This window comes from Phyllostomus discolor, chromosome 5 (assembly GCF_004126475.2).
Source record: "Phyllostomus discolor isolate MPI-MPIP mPhyDis1 chromosome 5, mPhyDis1.pri.v3, whole genome shotgun sequence".
Taxonomy (NCBI): Eukaryota; Metazoa; Chordata; class Mammalia; order Chiroptera; family Phyllostomidae; genus Phyllostomus; species Phyllostomus discolor.
The window spans coordinates 119,425,884-119,447,670 of record NC_040907.2 but is presented as its reverse complement, the minus strand read 5'-3'; the positions used below and the strand labels follow the sequence as shown (position 1 = coordinate 119,447,670).

Below are 21,787 nucleotides of genomic sequence, written 5' to 3'. Positions count from 1 at the left end.
ATGAATGAGTGCAACAGCAAATCAGTGTTTCTCTCCCTCCACCCCGCCTTCTTCTCCCCTCTTCTCTAAAACAAAACAAAACAAATTAAACCAAAGCTCAGTTAAATACCTACTTTAGTGGAAAATGTGGAGAATTCATCTGGGTTGGACATAAGGTGGCTTCTAAGGTAATGTAGTGCCCTGCTCCTTCAAGACAGTACACCATCCATCTTATTTTTCTTTGGACCATACATGTGTATATGTTCTTCTGTATGTATGATGCATTTCACAGTTGAAAATATATATAAACTTATAATAAATAGCAAGGAGAAATGAAGGGGGAACCATCCAGAGGCCAGAGACTACATTCTGGAAGGTATGAGCAGATGGAAGAGTGTGGACTGATGCAAGGAGCTCAGGGAAACTCACATGCTAGAATGCCAGTAGAAGGGGGTTGTGGAGGCCAGCTGCCCAAGGCCCAGACTTGGAGCCCTATCCCCTGTGAGAGGACCATCATTCCAATGCCAACTAAGCTTCCCGAGGGTAAGTTATGCTTGCTCTGTGCCTCATCGCCTGCTTCCTCAGTTGGCATCCATGACCTGGGTGGCCCTCTGCCATGTCAACCAATTTAAGTAGCAACTCAACTTCCCAGCACCAAACTACTGTTGGCCAACCACTCTACTCAGCCTCAAAGCTTTGTCTCAGAGCCACAGGCCCGAGGCTTTGGGCCAGCGCTTGGCTCCTAATCCAGACTCCTTCTATTTCTGCTCCTAAGCATTAGGTGTCAAGCTCTCCTCCAGCCTCCCGAAAAGTCCCAGGTGTCAAGGATCCCAGAGCTGGGGTTTTGCTCAGCCCCTGCAAGGCCAGGAGTGAAGCCAGCACAGATGTTGGCAGGAAGGTGCCTTACAGGTAGTCTACCTTGCAGTTCGTTGCAGTCTTTGGAGGCGCCAATGCTGAGGCCAAGAGAGAGCAATCTGACTAAGGTCTCCCAGCTGGAGTTACAAGTCACCTCTGCCCTTCCAGAATGATCTGAGCCTGCATGAGGCAGACACTTGGGGCAAAGACTCAGGTGGCAGTGCTTCTACTACCCCAAACTCCACTAGTCTGTCTGGTTCAGAGGCAAGCACGAATCTTCCCTCTTAGTGTTGCTTGGCAGTGTATCCCAGAGGGCTGCTCTGCACTCTGCAAGGCTTCAGTGCACCCAGAAAGTTTGTGATCTCTCAACTTAACTGGCCTTCCATTTTTAAAAGGTGTAGTGGATTTTTTCTTGTAATCATAAAATGAAGTTTCCCATAGAAAACTTGGAAGATACAGAAACATTAAAAAAAAATGGAAGTGCAAACTCTTAAGGTTTGGGCAACATAAATGGGCTCTTTAAAAGATACCATTTCCTGAAACAAGTGGCATCCCCTCCCCATTTACTCTGCAGGTGATAAAATCGATGTAGCAGCTTCCCCCTCTGGGAATGGTGCTGAGTCTGGGCTCTCAAAGAGGTGTGTGCAACTCCGTGGCTGGGTGCACAGAGGTAGAGGGCTGTGCCCTGGGTCCCAGCCAGCTGCACTGGCCCCACACAGCTCTCCCACTCCAGTGGCCACAGGTGAGGCTGAGCACAGGTCCACAGTCGAACCTGCAGGAAAGGACAAGGGAAACACCAACAGCAAGTCCGACCCCACAGGCTGGACCACCACAACAGCAAGAGGCTTTTCTAGAACACTGCCATCAAGCTTCTCCAAACAAAAGAACAGAAGAGGAGGGCTCTCCTGTGACCCAGGCAACAGAGCATTCAATGAGGCCAGCCCTGGCCTCTTGACTACTTTTCCCAGCTTCCCAAACTCCTGGAACATGGGCTTCCAGGCCCAAGCAGGCTGCTCTGGACAGCCCTGCAATGCTGGGTCATATTGCAACACAGCCCCCCTGCAGGGCTGGCACTCCTTACCCTGGGCAGGGGGGCCTTTCCCCCTAGAAGACGGGGCCCTGGCTGAGAACATTACAGGACCCCATCCCCTTTGCTTTCCATGGTCCAATCCAAACCTGCAGAACTGAATGTGAGCATCTGAGGGCAGAATCTGAATCTTACATAAATCAGCCACCTGGTTGCAGCCACCACCAACACTCTGCTAGAGTGATGGAATGGTGGAAGGATGTGCAGAAAGCCGCAGGGGAGGGGAGGAGGGGATCAGAGAGAGGCTGATACAGTAGGTCAAAGGGGCTTCTGATTATCACCAGAGCTGGAAAGGACCTCAGACATCAGCCAGTTCCAGTTACATGCTGCTAGGGAGGAAAGTCCTCTTAAATCTAGGAATATTAGAAAGCTGAGGGAGCAGGAAAAGATGGGAAACAAGCAAAATATAGGAATCTCCATCACAACAAGTTACAGAAATTGACCTTTATTTATTGTACTAAAGTCTGTTTAACTTTTGATACAAAGTAAGGTTTCAGTACAGAAAATCCCAGTCTGTCAGAACAGTACCTGTGCACACTGTACCATCACAGTCCCACAGCCCACAGCGCAGAGCCACAGCCGGAGCGCGCGCAAGTGAGGCCTCGAGACAGCCTACAGCTTGTCTTAGTCGTCTGAGCTAGAAAACTTGTACCTGGAAAACAAGGGGCAGCATTGAGGACTGAAACGTGTCTCTTTTCGAACAACTGTGCAAGAAAATATATCCCTTTTTTAAAAATGTCAGTACAGCTAAACTACAATCTAGTGTCTAGAATTACAAAGAAAAAAACAAAATCAAAGATTTCTTGCTAGTAAAATGAAATGTTAGGAACAGTATTAAAATATAGGTCCCACCCCACTGACACGTACACAGAACCTAGCACAGTACCTATCACTAATGGGACGCACAGTTCAGGGAGGAACCACATCAAATCTTCAGCCAGAGACATCCAGCGTCTGAAGTGCAAAAAAAAAAAAAAAAAATTCCAAACAAATCCTGAACGAAGACATCCTCCTGGAGTACTTCTTGTTCATGTCGTGAGTGCGTAGCCAAGACTAAAAGATCCCACTCTCTCTCTTTAGATTTTTGACAAGGACAACACTAATCATCAGGCTTCCCCGAAGACTCTCAATTCAAAGCTTGAAACACTTTTCACATCCAAAAGAGCTGATGTGTCTGCCTCACTCTACAGAGCTTAAGAAGCACCCTGCCAACGCTGCACTGATAAAGGCTGTCACTATTTACAGAACCAAAAGAGGACCCAAAGGCATGCATACATCAGCTTAACATCCTGCCCACAACTAGTTGTCATCAGGAACCCAAGAGGCTGCGATGGACCAGACAGAATGCTGAAACGGTAAACGCAGATGGAGAAGAAATGAGAGGGCGTGGAAGGCAGGAGGGAAAGTCTGAGAGACGAGGTTGTAAGACTGCCAATGTTGCCTTCCCTGCCGCGGGCGAGTCGGCCCCACAAAGGCACTGGTTCTGCCACCACAGATGGCTAGGCATCTGCAGTCACGATGTCCTTCCAGGAGAGATGACGTTGAGGAGCAGAAAGTTTTTCAGAGCTCTGGTCCCACCAACAAGAACCTTCCAGAGCAAATCAGCCCCAATGAGGTTCCAGAGTTGTTTTGCTGAAAACAGGAACTAAACCAACACCAAAGCAACACAGGGGAGTGACAGAGGGCAGGGGCTGGGCACCGACAACATGGACCATTCAAGTAAACATAAACAACCAAATACTTAGAAAAGGCTTGTAAACTTGTGATATGAAAGGGTCTCTTTGCAGCATCTCTGATCAGCTGGCTAAAGAAAGGTTGGTGTTGAACCTCTCTATCAAAGTCTTTTGTGTTTTTTGTTTTGTCTTAAAGCACACATGTGAGAGGAAGACAGTCTGCTGGGCTGGGCCTGGATCCCATTCATCTGCGGCCCTCTGTCTCAAAGGAGGTGCTTCTGGAGTCCTCGTTCGTGGGTCCTTCCCCTTCGTGCTTATATACAGACAGACTCTATTTTTAGTCACTAAGGAGCTGTGCCAGATATTGACACTGGCAGACAAGCAACAGTCATTTCACAGCACGGCGTCCTCCTACAGTGGGCAGGCTGGGATCCACAGGACTTTATTTTGTTCTTGATTGACCAGTGCCAAGATCTGAGTGCAAATGCTTGACAGGGCTCCTCCCTGGACGACCCCTGCAAAACAGTCCCAAACACACATGTCACTGAGCTCAGAGGAGAACCCCAGGTTTGAGGTAAGTAAATGCATCCTTTACTCTTTCATTTTCTCTGCCTGTTTTGAGCCAGTGCCTCATTCCTACCCCACTCTCTTCCATCAGTAGGAAATTGGAGAAGAAAAAGAAATGAAGAGTTAAAACAAATCACTTTGGCTTTGTATCTGTCTCTCTGGTCCACTGTTCAGTAGGATGCTGAAAACACAGGCTTAAATGAAAGCTGGTGCCAAATCTCGCCTGGCTTCCCCAGCCCCTGAAACAGGGTAACCAGGATTTAACTACTGGCGTCACATGCAATATGCCTTGTCTCACCATGGGGCCAGCATATCAGAAAGCCATTTGAGGTGTGTTATAATAGTCTAATCAGCAGCAGAATTCTACAGAAACAGGTGGGTTTAGCAGCTGAACAGCCCACAGACCAGAGGGGATTCCCAGCAAAGACAACGGCGTGCTCCTGTGTATGGCCCAGCCCTCAAAGAAGGCTTTTGACCCCTCGGGTCCTGCAGACACAAAACCAAGGTGCTCAGTGCTCCAGACAATAGTGCCTGCAGACAAAACAGGTGCCAGCTGCTTGCTACAAGGTGCATGTACAGGAAATGCTGGGAGTGTTTACAAATTACTATAGAAACATGAGAGTAATTGTATGTCTGCTGACTCTAACAAAAAGGCAAGGCTTGTACTTTGTAAGTTTTGGAATTTTAAATTTTCATTTCTCTACCAACTAAAATATTGGTCTGTGATGGACTGGGAATTAAAACACACGCATAGACAGAAGCACCAAAGTTGGTTTTGAGAACAAATGTTGCCTGAGAAGCACCAATCTAGATCACAACACCCTCTACAAGTTAATTAAAATGACTGTCCCCATCTCTCTGTGGCCTCAATATTATTACCCCCTCTCCCCCCAAGGGACAGACTGAAAGCCACAGAGTCAAATGACAGCTAGGAACTGGAGCCATGCTTCTTTTGGTTTGCATCCTTACCAGAGACGGGAAGAATGCAACTTTTCTTCACCAAACCTCATGGCACAGCTGACCTGCCCTGGAGGGTGCTGGGGACGAAGGTCACAGCCACCACCACCATGCTGCCCCCTGGGAACACTGAAGCTATTATACAGGGCGGTGAGACACACCTGCCACTGCACATGTAAAAATATCTGGGTGAACAACACCAGACCATGACCCAAGGCCAAATCAGTGAACTTTATACCTTTCAACCTATAATCTTTCTGGCATTGCCCTGTGCCTGCAGTCAGAATGCCCACAATGCCAGTGCTTACATGGCATCCCCAGGCATCTGGAGAGCAGGGCTGTCACCACTTCTAAGAAGGATGTCTTTGGGACACCTGATTCCATCCCTGCTGTCTGCTGCTCCTCTCCAAGCCGACGCACACCTACCTGTGAAGTACCTACTGTACTCCTGTTCAATCTTCTGAGCCGTCTCAAACTGCTCCTTGGAATGCCTCTGAGTCACCTTGTCCTTCAGGTACAAGGGATCTCTCTGTTCCCTGTAGGGACATTCAGGGAACCAAGCTAAGTCTCTTGCTTCCCCAGGCCCTTCTCTTCCCTTCCTGTGTTCAGAGTCACAGGGATCTCCATTGCTTCAGGGGCCTGGTGTGCTCCCCTCATAAAGCACAGGAATAGCTTGCAGACCGATGAGGAGCTCTGGGCCAAGTGGGGAGGTGGGCACCACAGTGCATGCACACAGCAAGCAAACACCCCAGTAGCCCCTGAGAATAGAAGCTTGGAAGCATGAAAAAGCAAAATGGAGGGGGAACCTGATGAGCTGTTAGCCCAACCCATAGGGAAACCGAGGGTCAGTGAAAGCAAAGTCTTATCCGAGTCATAAGCCTGCTGGCAGAGCTGGACCTGACCCAGGCCACCGAGTTCCTGTGTCCTTGCAAGCACCAAGCTGAGAGGCAGGAACAGGGGGCAAGGGGAAGGGGCAAAGGGGGTGCTCTGCAGACAAAGCTGGACACACTTGGAACTGTGGCAGCACCCAAACAGGGCAGAGGGGTGGTAGGTAGGGAGGGGCTGAGCTAGGCTAACAGGACCTGACTCTGAATGTGACAGTGGCTTAAAGTGGAGGGGTCATCCCCACATGTGCTGTTTCAAGGCCGATGGGTCTGTCTCATTCTTCCACCCCCACCCAATACCCCATCCCTGCCACCTTGGCTGTTTGAGCCAGTGGCCCCTGCCAGGCCCTAGGCTGACCCCCAAGGAGTCAGCCACCTACTTGATGTGCTTGGCGCTCTTGTAGTGGATGAAGATGACGATGGGGTAGATGTGCATGTGGTGCAGCCGCTCGATGGCGTGGGGGGGCGATGTCCAGCAGACAGTGCCGGTTCTGAGGGGGACAGGTAGAGAGTGAAAGCCAGGGCCAGGCCACGGGACCTGGGCCTCAGAAACACTGGAGCCCTTCTGAGGACACCCTCCACCCTTCCCTGCCACCAATGAGTCCCACCTCTCACCTCACACTGCTCTACCTGACTCCATAAACAAACATATAAAGTTCTACCCATGAACAAGGAAGCAAGACCGTCTTCTATGAAGACCACACATGGCAAACCGTGGGGAAAGCTTACCCTGAAAACTCTCTTCCCACCAGCTGTCAGCTCTGACGGGGTCAAGGCTGGGAGCCAGAGCTAAGTAGAGTTTGAATGGCCAACTGCAAACTTCCTTTCCTGCTTTTGCCCAAACATGGGGAACTTCTTAAAGTACTACCCCAGCCCATCTTTAGAAACCTTACTTTTGCCAGACTGAGCAAATGAAAACTCAAGAACCTCAGCAGTGCCTGTGGTGGGGAAGGGGGCTGTCCGTCTTTGCAGGGCTGTAATAAAATGCATTCCGAGGTCCTCTGAGCCTCCAGGAGTATGAGCCAAAGGAAGACCATGGGCACCGTGCCTATGGCTCTCCCTAGTCTCCGACAGCTCCAGGGAGCAGCCCTACCACCAGCAGGCTAACTGCCCAGGGCACCACTGACTGGAGCTCATGCCCTCCAACTCTACTTACAGCTTTAAGAAGCCACTCCTTCAGTTAAGAGGAGGAAAGCAAAGCCCAATGAGGTGGATGGACAACTGAGAAGGACGGAGTGGAGAAGTGCCCACACCCTCAAGGGCTGCCTTTCCAACACGCTTTGTGATGTCCCCCCTTTTCCTCATGCTGCCTGGCAAATGGATCCCAAAACACTTGAGAGTCTAAAGATGCACAGCAGTGGCTCTTGGCCCTCTCAGGGGCGGGGGCCCTGAGGGAAGCTGTGTGCCCCGTCCCCAGATAAGGCACACGGAATGCTCTGCGCACAGGTTCCACAGATGCAGCTGGGGCCCTGCTGTGCAACTCCCTGGGACAGGCCCTTCTTAAGAGTTCAAGCTGTCATCAGAGGGGCAGAGGAGGCCTGCACACAGGGACTCCTACACTCCTCTCCCAGACTAGCTTTCTCTTTATGGAAGTGGAAGCACACAGAAGCACTGGGGGCAAACCCCGAGCAAGTTCATCTGGTTCATCTGGACTAAAGGACATGGGGGAGCTCAGTAGTCAGAGCTGCACAGAGCAGGGGACAAAAGCACAGGGTGGTGCAAGTCCAATGCTCAAACAGGTGCCAAACCCTCTGTCTGAAGCAACGGGTACCTTTTCTGTGATCTCCTTTATGGAAGCCACTGTGGTGACATCAAAATGGCCACTCCTCCGCTTGTAGTCCACAAACAGGCAGTCTTTGACACCTCGCTCGATGGCCTGCTGGGAGGCCTTCATCACCTCTGCAAAGCACAGACTCAGGAATCAGAATGCCCCGGTACTCGGCACTTTCTGGGGAAGAACTCTGTGCAGAAGGGCTGTTAGGAACGCAGTCCTGCCGTCCTGTCTTCCAGAGACAGAACCGGATGCTACTTGCTGGTCTGACCCAAGTTAGGAGGGCTCTGAAGCACTGTGGGATCCATCCCCAGGAGATGGTGGACATGGACACAGGGACAGGCATGGAGGGGGCCCCTTACCAAGGGGGCATCTGCAGAACTTGCCAGGCGCCTCATTCACCAGCATTTCCTTCACCACATCCAATAAAGGCCCCAGAATCAGGACGGGCCTCAGGGAGGTGCAGTCTACTTTCTGGACCCGCTGATAGGCAAGGCTCACCGAATCTGAGGGAGAGAGAGGGGCAGGTCATGGGAACCCACTTGGAGCAGAGGGAGGGACAGTAGCTGGGGACACACCACTCTTTGGTCTTGTTAACTCCAGGCAGGCCCACCCACTTCACTCCACAAGTCCAGAGCCAGGTAGAACGTCCCACCCACCCCAGTATGCCTGGTAGTTAACCAGTTTTAGCACCAAGAGTCAAGAGTCTCACATCCTAGGCATCATTCTGGAGTGATTTCGCCCTTCCTTCTGCTGCAATTCTTCCTTCTGTGTCTTACATCTGCTCACCTCACCCCCAGTACCAATTCCCTGCTCCCTAGAATGGTGATTCCTCAGAGGTCAGCAGGTACAGCCTTTCCTGCAGGTAGTTGTTCATGTGACCCAGACCTGCCCAGTACAGTGAGCAGAGGTGAAGGCCCTACTTTCTCAGCCCCTTTCCCATGGGCCAAAATGAACAGAACCAGGTGCTGTGAGCCAGCTCTGATCCTATAGAAGAGGATAACCCTCAGGAAATGGCAGAGCACAAGACAAGGGACCTGGGTCCCTGGACAACCACCAGAACAGGGCTGTCTCCCTAAACCACCCACCAGCTCAGATGTGTACATGGCAGAAAAATCAGCTCCTTATCATGCCTCAGCCACTGTTATTTGGTCTCAGTCTCAGCAGTCAAATGAATATCCTAGCTGATACATGTAGAATAATCTAGTCCACGCAGGAGGTGATGGCCTAAGAACCGGCATGTGAACACTTGTAGGCTCCTCGGCATCAGTCATAGTGCTGGCATTTCAGAAACACTTTTAAAAGTGTAAAAGAGCACAGTCCTTGCCCTTACTAAGCTCATACCCTAACCAGTGTCATAAGACAGCACCACGTGACAAGACAACCACAAAAGAGCTGCCCGACAACTCCAGGCAACAGAACAAGCAATCCCAGGGATGGGACGGGATTAAACAAACACTGTGTTGGGTCGGACGATGAAGAAACACAGGAAAGGCCCAGGAGGGAGGTGGGATGGGAGCTGTTCCTCAGGCAGAGCATGGCAGGACGGTGGGTGATGGCGATAGGTGGGGACAGAGCTGAGATGAGAGGGTGGAGACTAAGGGGGCTTGTGAGAAAGGGTGGAGGAGAGGCTCAGCCTGGAAGATGTGAACACAGCTGCGCTTCGAAGTGCAACTAGGAGATGAGGAAAGAGGAGGCAGAAGCGTGGCTTTAACTGAACATGGCCCAGTGCAAGGTGCAGCCTCAGCTCTATAAAGACCTTAAACACCATAAGTCACCTTCCTGCTGGCCGCTCTATGGGTGAAACTCTGAGACTAGTTCAGGCTTCCCGGTTCACTGACAAGCATGGGAAGTGTGCCCAGCTGGCTGGAAACCTGGCAGTGACACCACCAAGCCCAGTGTCCAGAAGAGCAAAGAATATTTCTCTAAGCAGAAGTGAGCACTGGGCCATTATAGGGTCATGGCAGCAGTGTACAACTGTGAGAGCAAAACCTCTCTTTTACTATTGTCATACATAAAACACAAGATCTTAGATTTAGGCCAGATGTGGTCTGGGATAAAACAGGCCTTTCCTGCAGGGTTTGGGGAGGCCAGCCTTTCTTTTTCTGAAGGAAATGGCCTGAACTTATGGGGGCCAACTGAAGTGTATAGTAGTGGGACATCACCTTTTATTTTGTGCAGTTTCTATTAAACTTAAACTGAGAAAAAAAAAGAATGAAATCATAAAAAGTACCTTCTCTGACCACAATGAGATAAAACAAGAAATCAATAGCAGAAACAAAATCCACAAACATGTGGAAATTATTTTTTTTAACATGTGGAAATTGAACAATTCTCTCTTTAACAACCAATGGCTGAAAGAAAAAAATTACAAGGAAATTTAAAAAACATCTGGAGACAAATGAAACTGAAAACAAAGCATACAAGCCAACACTTCACAGCAAAAACAGTACCAAGAGGGGAAGTATATAGCAATAAATGTTAACACTGAAAAAGAAGGAAGACCTCAAACCAACAAACTACATACTTTAAAGAACCAGGAAAAGAACACATTAAACCCAAAGTTAGCAGAAGGAAGGAAATAATAAACAGCAGAGATAAATTAAATAGAGAATAGAAAAACAACTAGAAAAAAATCAATGAAACCAAGAGTTAACTTTTTGAAAAGATCAATAAACTCATACCTGACTAATGAAGAAAAAAGAACACATAAATAACTAAAATTAGAAGCAAAAGAGGGGACATTAAAACAAACTTCACATAAATAGAAAAGATTAAAAGAAACTATTATACTAGGAATAATTATATGTCAACAAATTAGATAACCTAGAATTCATGAAATATTAATAAAAACACACAACCTATCAAGACTGGATCATGAAGAAATAAAATATCTGAACAAACATGTAACAAGAAAATTGGAATGGTAATAAAAAAACTTCCCAAAAAAGAAAAGCCCAGGACCAGATGGTTTTACCACAGAATTCTACCAAACATTTAAAGAAAAATTAACACCAACCTCAGAACTTTCCAAAGAATTTATGAGGAAGGAAAACTTCCAAACTTATTCTGTGAGTTTACTCTGATTACTTTGCTAGAAAAACCAGAAAAAGACACAAGAAAAGGAAACTGCAGACCAATATCCCAGATGAATATTGATGCCAGAATCCAAAGAAAATACTAGCAAACTTAACACTATATTAAAAAGATTATACACCATGATCATGTGGGATTTATACCTGGAATGCAAGGATGGTTCAACATAGAAACACCTATCAATGTAGTACAACACACTAACAAAACGAAAGACAAAACCACAATATCATCTCAATTGATGCAAAAAAAATCTGTCAAAATTCCACACCCACAACAACAAAAAAACACTCAGCAAGCTAGGAATAGGAGGAAACTACCTCAATATAATAAAAGCCACATATGAAAAGCCAGCAGCAAACATTATACTCAATGGCAAAAGACTGAACGCTTTCCTTCTAAGATCAGGAAAAATGCAAAGATGCTCACTACTACCACTACAATCCAACGTAGTACTGGAAATCTCAGCCAAAGCAATTAGAGAAGAAAAAGAAATAAAAGGCATCCAAATTAGAAAACAAGAAATAAAATTATGTTTGCAGATGACATCATCTTTTAAGTTGAAAACCCTAAAGTATGTTTAAAAACTGTTACAACAAATAAACAATGTTATCAAGGTTTCAGTACACAAAATCAACATACAAAAAATCAGCTGCAGTTCTATAAGTAACAATGATCAATCTGAAAAAGAAATTAACAAGCCCATTTACTATAGTATCAAAAACCAAAATAGGAATAAACCTAACCAAGGAAGTGAAAGACTTGTACTGAAAACCACAAAATGTTGCAAAAAGAAATAAAAGAAAATACAAATAAATGTAAAGACATTTTATACTCATGGTGTAGAAGATTCAGTATTGTTAAACTGTCCATACTACCCATATAGATTCAATGTAATCCCTATCAAAATTCCAATTTTTTTGCAGAACTGTAAAAAAAATCCTAAAATTCGTATGGATACTCAAGGGACCATTAGTAGTAAAAAAAAATCTTAAAAAGAACAAACCTGAAAGTCTCATACTTCCTGATTTCAAGACATACTACAGTTGACCTTTGAACAGCATGGGGATTAGAGGTGCTAACCCCCCAACGCACACACAGTTAAAAATCCATGTATAACTCTTACCCAAAACTTACTTACAGTTGTCCCTCAGTATCTGTGGGGTACTGGTTCTAGGACCCCGTATAGACACCAAAATCCACATATGCTCAAGTGCCATATATAAAATGGCACAGAACACTCCCAACTGTGGACTGAAAATACTGTCTTCAATCCATGGTTGCTTGAAGCCACAGATACAAAACCTGGGTATATGGAGGGCCAACTGTATGTTTATGAAAAAAACCTGCATATAAGTGGACCCGTGCAGTTCAAAACTGTGATGTCCAAGGGTCAACTGTACAAAGCAACAGTAATCAAGGACAGTGAGGTAATGACATAAAAACATATATTTGGACCAATGGAAGAGCATAAAGAGCCCAGGAATAAATCCTTGTATATATGGCCAAGTGATTTTTGCTAAGGGTACCAAAATTATACCAATGGGGAAATGAAGACTCTGATATCTACAGGCAAAAGTATAAAACTGGGCCCCTATCATACACCCTTATACTAAAATTAACCCCAAATGGATTAAATACCTAAATGGAAGAAAGCATCGAGGAAAAGCTTGATGACTGGTATGGGAAATGATTTCTTGGATATGACACCAAAAGCACAAGCATCAAATAAAATAGATAATGAGGCTACTTCAAATTTTAAAATTTTTTGTGTTAAACAATCAACAGAGTGAAAAAACAATTTATAAAATAGAAGAAAATATCAGCAAATCATATATATCTAATAGGGGTTCTATATCTAATAGGGATATCCAGAATTTATAAGACACTTCTAGAATTCAACAACAACAAAATTTTTTAAATGGGTGAAGGATTTCAGTAGACAATTCTCAAAACAAAAGATATATAAATGGCTGACAAGTATATGAAAAAGATAATCAATGTCACTAATTAGGAGGAATGCAAATCAAAACTTCATTGAGATACCACCTTATACCACATTAGGATGGCCACTACCAAAAGAATGAAAAATAACAAGCATTAGCAAGAATGTAGAGAAAGTGGAACCCTTGTGTACTGCTGGTGGTAAAGGAAAATAGTGCAGCCACTACAGAAAACAACAGAGTGGTTCCTGTCCTGGCTGGTATGGCTCAGTGGACAGAGCGCCTGCTTGCAAACCAAAGGGTCACTGGTTCGATTTCCAGTCAGGGCATATGCCTGGGTTGCAGACCAGGTCGCCAGTGAGGGCCACATGAGAGGTAACCACACATTGATGTTTCTCTCCCTTGCTTTCTCCTTCTCTTCCCCTCTAAAAATAAGTAAATAAAAATTAAATAAAAAAACAACAACATAGTGGTTCCTCAAAAAAATTAAAAACAGGATTACCATGTGATCCAGCAATTCCACTTCTGGGTAAATAGACAAAAGAATTCAAAGGAGGATCTCAAAGAGTTATTTGTACACCCATGTTCATCCAGCATTATTCACAACAGCCAAGTGGCAGAAGCAATCTAAATGTCCACAGACAGATGACTGGATAGGAAATTTGTGGTAGACAGATCCAATGGACTGTTATGCAGCCTTACAAAATTAAGGAAATCCTGTCACATGCTATAAAATGGATGAACCTCAAGAAAATTTTGCTAAGCTGAAGACAGAGGCGTAAGATATACTTTGCCTCCTTGCATAACCAAAAGGACAACAACAAATTAAAAAACAAAAAATTACCAGGACTGCCAGAAAATCAGACTGTATGGAAGTCCGACAACCAAGGAGTTAAAGTAGAAACATTCATCCAGACAGGTAGGAGGGGCGGAAACAGGCAGCTGGGGCAGACAGGAGCCATAGTAAGACAGAGGCTGGAGGACCAGAATGAGCAAGTCAGCTGCTGGCAGGCCAGGTGGTCTCACATTTGCATGAGGATAACTGAGAAGAACAACTGGGGAACCAGACAGACCATGTAACCCAGGGTTCTAGTGTGAGGAAATAAAGTCTCAAAACCTCTGACACTAAAAACCTGTGGGGGTTGAGGCAGCAGGAGAAACTCCCAGCCTCACAGGAGAGCTCATTTGCAGAGACCCACGGGGTCCTAGAACATACACAAACCAACCCACCTGGAAACCAGCACCAGAAGGGCCCAATTTGCTTGTGGGTAGTAGAGGAAGTGACTAAAAGCCATTGGAGAGCCAAGCAAGTGGAACTGTTGCCTCTCGGACCCCTCCCCCACACACACATCATCACAATGCAGCAACACAGGTTTCCCTACCCTCACAAAGACCTAAGGCTCTGCCCCTTAAAAGGTAACAGGCACATGGAGACAAAAAATATATATGGTCCAAATGAAAGAACATATCACAGCTCCAAAAATAGAGCTAAGCAACAAAGAGATAGTCAATCTATCAGATACAGAGTTCAAAACACTGGTAATCAGGATGCTCATAGAAATGGTTGAGTATGGTCACAAAATGGAAAAAAAACTGAAGGCTATACAAAGTGAAATGAAGAGAAATGTACAAGGAACCAACAGTGGAGGGAAGGAAACTGGGACTCAAATCAAAAGTTTGGAGCAGAAGGAAGAAATAAGCATTTGATCAGAACAGAATGAAGAAACAAGAATTCAAAAAAATGAGGAGAGAATTAGGACAACTTTAAATATTCCAACATCAGAATCATAGGGGTATCAGAGGAAAAGAGGAAGAGCAAGAAATTGAAAACTTACTTGAAAACATAATGAGGATTAACTTCCCTAATCTGGCAAAGGAAATAGACTTCCAGGAAATCCAGGAAGCTCAGAGAGTCCCAAAGAAGTTGGACCCAAGAAAGCACACACCAAGGCACATCATAATTACATTAGCCAAAATTAAAGATAAGGAGAGAACCTTAAAAGCAGCAAGAGAAAAGGAGACAGTTACCTACAAGAGTTCCCGTAAGTCTATCAGCTGATTTCTCAAAAGAAACCTCACAGGCAAGAAGGGGCTGGAAAGAAGTATTCCAAGTCATGAAAGGCAAGGACCTACATCCAAGATTACTCTATCCAGCAAAGCTAGCATTTAGAATGGAAGGGCAGATAAAGTGCTTCACAGATAAGGTCAAGTTAAAGGAGTTCATCATCACCAAGCCCTTATTATAGGAAATGTTAAAGGCACTTATCTAAGAAAAAGAAGAAGATCAAAACTATGTACAGTAAACTGACAACAAACTCACAACTACCAACAACTGGACCTAAAAACAAAAACAAATACAAAAACAAAAACTAAGCAAACAACTAGAACAGGTACAGAATCACAGAAATGGAGATCACATGGAGGGTTCTTAGCAGGGAGGGGGAGGGAGAGAATGGGGGAAAGGTACAGGGAATAAGAAGCATAAATGAAAGATACAAAATAGGCAGGGGGAAGTTAAGAATAGTATAGGAAATGGAGAAGTCAAAAAACGTATATGTACGGTCAAGCCATGGACATGAACTGAGGGGGTGGGGAATGTGGGTGGGAGGGGGGTGCTGGGCAGAGGGGATTAAAGGGGGAAAATGGGACAATTGTAATAGCATAATCAATAAAATATATTTAAAAATGAAAAAAAGAGAAAACTTTGCTAAGTATACGCCTATCACAAAAGGACAAATGCTGTATTATTCCATTCACATAAAGTATCCAAAGTAGTCAAAATTACAGAAACAGAAAAAGGTGGCATAGTTATCAAGAGTGGTGAGGAGACAGGAGGGAACTTAGTGTTTAGTGTGTATGAAGTTGCAGTTTTGCAAGAAAAAGTTCTATAGATCTGTTGTACAACAATGCAAATACACTTAACACTATTGAACTGGATACTTAAAAATGGTTAAGATGGTAGATTCAATGATATGTGTTTTTACCACAAAAGTATCAACTGGAAACTAAAATTAAATATGCAATTTCTAAAATAAGAACATATATATTGGACACAACAGAAGATGCACTGAAAAACAGGAAAGAGACAGCAGCACCACCATTCCACCCCAGGCCCCTAACTCTAGACTACTTCTGTGCAAAAGCAAAGTAAACCTCTACCTTGTTTAAGTCATTGTTGTAAGGATTCTGTGGTCAACAGCACACCCAATCCCAAGAGCCCATTGGAAAAACAAGCTCAGTCACTTGCCTTCAAAGAGTGGAATGGAGTCACTGGAAAAGGTGTCCAAGGCGAGAAGGTCTTTCCCATCTTTAGACCCGCTGCGTTTGTGCTTATGTTTTCTTCGAAAGAAGGATCTGCGTGCAGCTGCTGACAGTGTCTTTGAGGCATTGTTGTCATCTTTGACTTCGGACATGCTGAGCCTCCTGGAGAATTCCTGGTCCATCCTGCAATCACAGGGAATGGCAGTTCTGGGAAGGGACCATCTCCCGCCTGGCCTGCCCATGAGGAGAACGACAGCTGTGAGTCCAGGCTCCTCCAGTGCTCCTCTGCAGGTGTCATGGATACTCACCCACCTATGCCACCAAGGGCCCCTGGCACTACTGCTGTGGGGCGACACAAACACCAGCGCTGGGGGCAAGCTCTCAGAGCAGGCAATTTCTATATTCAGAAGGGTGTCAAAAGCAACTAAGCCTGCACTTGGTGGTATTACAGGTAATGCTTCCTGCCATAAGAGGAATGAAGCACTGATACACACTGAACATGAACAAACCTTAGAAAGATTATACCAAGTCAAAGAAGCCAGCCACAAAAGACCACATGCTATATGAGTGTATTCACATTCAAGTCCAGAACAGGGAAATGTACAGATACAGAAATATTAGTGGTTGCCTACAGTTAGAGCAGGAGGCAGGGAAGAGAAGGACAAAAAGAGTAGCTGAAGGCTACGTGACTTCTTTCTTAGATGAAGACGATGTTCTAAAAATTGACTGGTGAGGGTTGCACACAACTGTAATATACAAAATCCCACAAGTTGTACACTTTGATGTAAACTACATGGTATGTGAATTACATATCAATAAATTTGTTAAAAATAAAAAAAGTTATGTCTCCTAAATTGCCACTGTGCTCCTGTACAGCACTGACTTATGTACAGAATTGACTTAGGCTAGAAATAGCTTTTTAGATGAACAACTGTGGCGAGACAGACAGACCAGAAGCCAAAATAAACAGCAGAATGAGTCCCCCATCCTGTGGGATAGTGTCACAGGTGCCACCCCAAGCACCATACACAAAGAACTTACACGTATTTGCTGGGGATCTGCCCTCGCTGGATCTTCTGGGCACTCTCGTCCAGCTGCCACGCCATCCAGGACCCAAATGTGCCCTGAGGCAAGGTGTCATCGACATAGAGGATGTCGTCTTTCTTAAAGCTCAGCTCCTGCTCCACCTCTGCCAGCCGGTCATACAGGGCCCTGGACCAGGTGATGGAGGGAAGAAGGTCAGGAGGCCACGTGCCTTGGCAGCCATGCTCCTGGGTCTGCTCTACTGCTCTGAGCTCTCCCAGACCATGATCAGGTCCTGCCATCTCCCCTCATCCTGGTGGTGGTTCCCAAAGTAGGGAGCCCAGACTTTACACAACAGGACAAAGAAGCTGCCTTTCCTCCCTGAGATAGGGGCTCTCTGGGAACAAGGGTTCCCTCACACCAATCAGGTACAGAACTTACTGCCAAGAACCAAGACCACATCTACCCTTCCTATTTGCTGCCTTCTCTGAGGCAAGGCTGATGGTTCCTACAGATTGGAAACTCCCTAGGATGGAAACATGTCATCCCTCACTAGGGAGGGGATCCTAGGGACAGGGACCCATACCTCATGGTACACAGTTGACCAGTGTTTTTATTTCTTTTGTGGCCTCAGATCTTAGGGAATATGAAGGAAGCTATGAGCACCCTTTGGAAACCACCAGGTGCCTGTCCCCCCCACACACACTTCATGCAGAAAATCAGGGCACTGTGGACATACTACAGCGGGATCACCAGAGCTGGCTCAGGGGAAGGCTGGGAAAGGAGGGTAGCCCACAGGAAAATGGAGCTCTGAGGCCTCAAAATCCCCCCAGGACCAAACCCTAGAGGGTTTGGGTTTGCCTGGGCCCCACAAGCCCTCGTGGGTTTTTCTAAGTCACAAGTACCTTGCCATGACCTTGCAGTTGGACCCTAGTAATGATCACGGGCCTCACACTTTGAGGCAAGAATGCAAAGACATTTACTAGGAACAGTCTTCATCAAAAGCCCCTCCCCTGGCCCCAAATCCCTGGAACCCATGGCCACTGGCACCTGATGTAGAAGCTGTCGCCAGGCAGACCCTTGACCTTGGCAAACTCCTCTGGGCGGTACTGCACCTTCAGGCGGACGCCATCCTTGGGCTTCAGCATCTCCACATACACCTCCTCTACCGTCTTGCTGCGCATATCCAGACTGCCGAACTGCCCAGAGACAGGGAACTGGGGTCAGAGGGCAGAGGCCTGGGGCCACTTGGGCACCCGTGAGGGGAAGATCATAGGATAAAGTACAGATTCAACATCCCCCTCACTGAGAATCTGCCTGCCTCCCCCTCACAGGCAGCGCCAAGTCGCCTGCTCACTGTCTGCTCTACGCTCCACAGCAGGATAGAAACATGCCATCCCCCACCAAGGAGGGGATCCGAGAGACAAGGACCCATACCTCACGATACATAGTCGATCAGTGCTGTTATTCTTTTTGCAGTCCAGGAGAAGCCCCGCTCTGTCCCCCAGCAACAAATGCTGCACTTCAACTTCCTTATGCTACCTGTATTTCTCAATGTCTACAACCCAGCTTCCCTATCCAACAGGAGACCCAGTGAGAGGCAGATGACACTCTCATCATCACATCAGAGTCCTGCCGCTGACAACAGCAGAGCACCTTCCCTCCAGACACCAGTGCCCAAGCTGGGGCACTGCCCACTTCCCTGTGATCTGCCCAGAGGATCTTGGCAGCATTCAACACTGACAAGGGTCACCAGGTGAGAGGCTGCGTGCGCTCTTCTACCTCCTATGCCACCTGAGAACGCAGGAAGCCTGAAAAGCAGACAGAGGAGCCTGGCCTGCTGCTCAGCAGCTCAGAACTCACCTCGAGGATGAGGTCCCCTGGCACGAGGCCGTCGGGGCCCTTGGCAGGACTGTCGTCTTCCACCTCGGCCACAAACACCCCATGCAGGTTCCCACCACATAAATGCACTCCAAGCTCCAGCTGGGACTTTCTGATGAAAACGACTCGTGGCTCTGGGCTCTTCTTGGCATCTCCCACCATCCTTTCAGGAAAGAAAACAGAGTTCCCTAATCATGCACAGGGTGGAAGGAGGACATGGAAAAGACAAAACAGTGGCCAAGGCCCTAACCGTGTCTGCTTGCTCCCATGTCTCATGAGGCCTCAGAATCACAGGGAGCTGAAAGGGGTCCCTGCATAGGCCCCAGTTCTAGTGATTTAGCTTATTGGCAGGACGCTCAGGTTTGGCAGAGATGAAAACCTGAGCCCCAGGTCACAAAGCCAGTTGGGAACAGAGCGGAAATCAAACCCCCTGCTTTCTAGCCCAGCTATTAACCACGTGCCTTAGGCTGTGCATCTCTCTTACCTGGATTGTACTTGTTTTCCTAAACTTATTTTGCCTAAGGAAAGTTAGAGCCAGTCCCACTGGCCAGAACACAACTCATTCAGCAAGTGTTTACTGGGCAGCTTCTGAGGCCCAGGGACTGAGCTAAACCACAAAGACGGACCCACTGCCATTAAGGAACTCACAATGCAGTGATGGAGACTAAAACACTGGCAACAGATTGACTGAAGGAAAGGGGACAAGGGTGGAACGTGATGAAAGGGAACTCAGGGGAGATGCCAGCTGTTGATTACAATATGCTGTAGGTCAGTTCCAATACGACAGACTTTGGTGCAAAGGACACAGAGCTGGCCTATTCTGAGTGAGGCCAGGGCTTGGTCAAAGTCCCAATGTGACAGGGATACAGCTCCGTGCAAGACCACATGCCCTGGCCCTCAGGGCCCTCTCCCCATTTCCTGCTCCAGCTCCCACGTGTGCCCTGCCTCCTTCTACCCACAGAAAAGCCAATTACTCCTCTGACTGCTCTCCACCCCCACCCTTTGTATGCCTAACCCCTGCTCATCCTGAACATTTGACTTAGCTGTCACCATTCCCTGCCACACTCCTGACTGCTCAATCATGGCCTGTATGGCCCCTCCTAGCAAGTACAAGACAAGAAAAAAAGAAAGCAAGAAAGGGTAAGAGGGAGGAAGGGGAAAAGCCTATTGTGTGTCAGTAGCACAGGGCAATACTGCTGTCCAGTACCCGCACCTCTCAGAGGATGTGCTCCTGCCACGAAAACGACCCACCTGGCCCACCCATTCACTGAGGCACACAAGTGAAAGGCTCACAGCATGCATTTGCTGACCTGGAGCTGGGGCCGCTCTGCTTGGGTGAAGGGGTGTCAGGGCCCTCATCTTGCTCCATCAGCGGGTCAATGACAGAGGGATGCTCTGGGGTGGTAGCACCACTGCCCTGGAGAGTGGAGTGGGTGCTGGCAGGGTCCAGGTGGGAGCTGGGGATACAGGACAGGAAGAATAAGGAGCACACAGCCTTCAGCAGCCTGGAGCCATTCACTGTCCCGCAGTGACCAGGACTAGGCTGTGAACAGGAACCAGATTACACGACACTGCACCCTGAGCCCTGAGAAGAGCAGATGCCCTGGGGGCTTGAACTCAGGTCATCCACCCTGGAGAATTTACCTGTCCTCTCTTCATCTCCAGTTCTCAACTCAGGGACACACTGAGAAGGTGTCAGCCTAGGGGACATGCAAATTTGCATCCCTCTTCCTCTGTGCATCTCATTCTGCCCCTCAGCTGATTTGTGCAGGGCTGCATGGCAGGGGCACGTCCCCCTTCTCTCATCTACCCTGTAACCCACAGCATGAGGGCAAGTAAGGGTGGTGTCTGCCTTTGGACAGGGGCTGTGTGTGTGAATCCTACCCCAGGGCCTCAGCTCCTGGTTACTATACCCCCAGCTGTGGGGCCTCCTGCAGCTCAGGGGAACCCAGCCATCTGTCTCCATATCTATTTCAAAAGGAGAAACCTGCCCTCTACTATGTCCTTTCTCCAAAACCCAGAGCTAGTCAACTCTCCTCTTACAGCAATAGAATGCGCAAAAGTTGCAGCTGGTACCCTGGGTCTCCCCGTGGTGAACCATGCATCTGTCACACTCATCTCACCACCCCCAGCCCAGACAGTCCTTCAGAGGCCCAGGCCCTTACCTGGACCGGGAGTGGCTGCTGAGCTGGTGCATGTGGGGGTTGTACTGGGCCAGGATGGTGATGGTGTCACACTGCTGCCCAATGATAAGCCGGGCCTGCTGCTCCGTGGCACTCCGCAGGTTTATGCCATTGAACTAGGAAATACCCAGAGTGGGGTCAGTGATATGGCAGAGCTGGGAATGTGGGGAACACGGCTCTTCCATGGAAAGGAGGCAAGGAGGAAAGGAGGGAGGGAAGAAAGTAGTGCAGACAGGCAGCTCCCACTTACCTCAAGTAACTGATCCCCATACTCAAGGCCAGCCTGGTGTGCGATGCTGCCCCCAGTCACCTTGGAGACATAGACACCACCCTTCTCTCCACTCACGATGGAGATGCCCAGCGGCTCTGAGCCCTTCTGCAGCTTGACATGGCGTGGCTCCTCCACGTAGGGCCTTGGAAAAGAGACAACAGTTTGGGGGACTTGGAGCCAAGGGAAAGGTTTGGGCAAGACTGGAGGCAAGGCATGCAATCAGCTATGCAGAAAGGGCCAGTGAGCACCAGATGCTCCTATGATGACACAGCTAGATGGGAACATGATGACCCCACCTTTGTATGACAGTGATACACATTCCTGCAACCTCATGCTACACAAACACAACAAACCAAATG

The 21,787-nt window shown here is 47.4% G+C and overlaps 1 protein-coding gene across 1 annotated transcript in view; it reads right to left on the bottom strand.

The window, feature by feature from the left end:
• Positions 1–2,350: 2,350 nt before the first annotated feature.
• DLG5 (discs large MAGUK scaffold protein 5) overlaps positions 2,351–21,787 on the bottom strand; it is a 118,579-nt gene continuing 99,142 nt past the window's right edge. The window contains 13 exon segments of the mRNA XM_028513605.2: positions 2,351–4,109; positions 5,545–5,654; positions 6,383–6,465; positions 6,467–6,493; positions 7,774–7,901; positions 8,136–8,279; positions 16,057–16,253; positions 17,112–17,282; positions 18,144–18,292; positions 18,957–19,137; positions 20,285–20,431; positions 21,140–21,273; positions 21,408–21,570. Of these exon segments, the coding sequence (XP_028369406.1) occupies positions 4,006–4,109; positions 5,545–5,654; positions 6,383–6,465; positions 6,467–6,493; positions 7,774–7,901; positions 8,136–8,279; positions 16,057–16,253; positions 17,112–17,282; positions 18,144–18,292; positions 18,957–19,137; positions 20,285–20,431; positions 21,140–21,273; positions 21,408–21,570 (1,738 nt within the window). The 3' untranslated portion in view covers positions 2,351–4,005.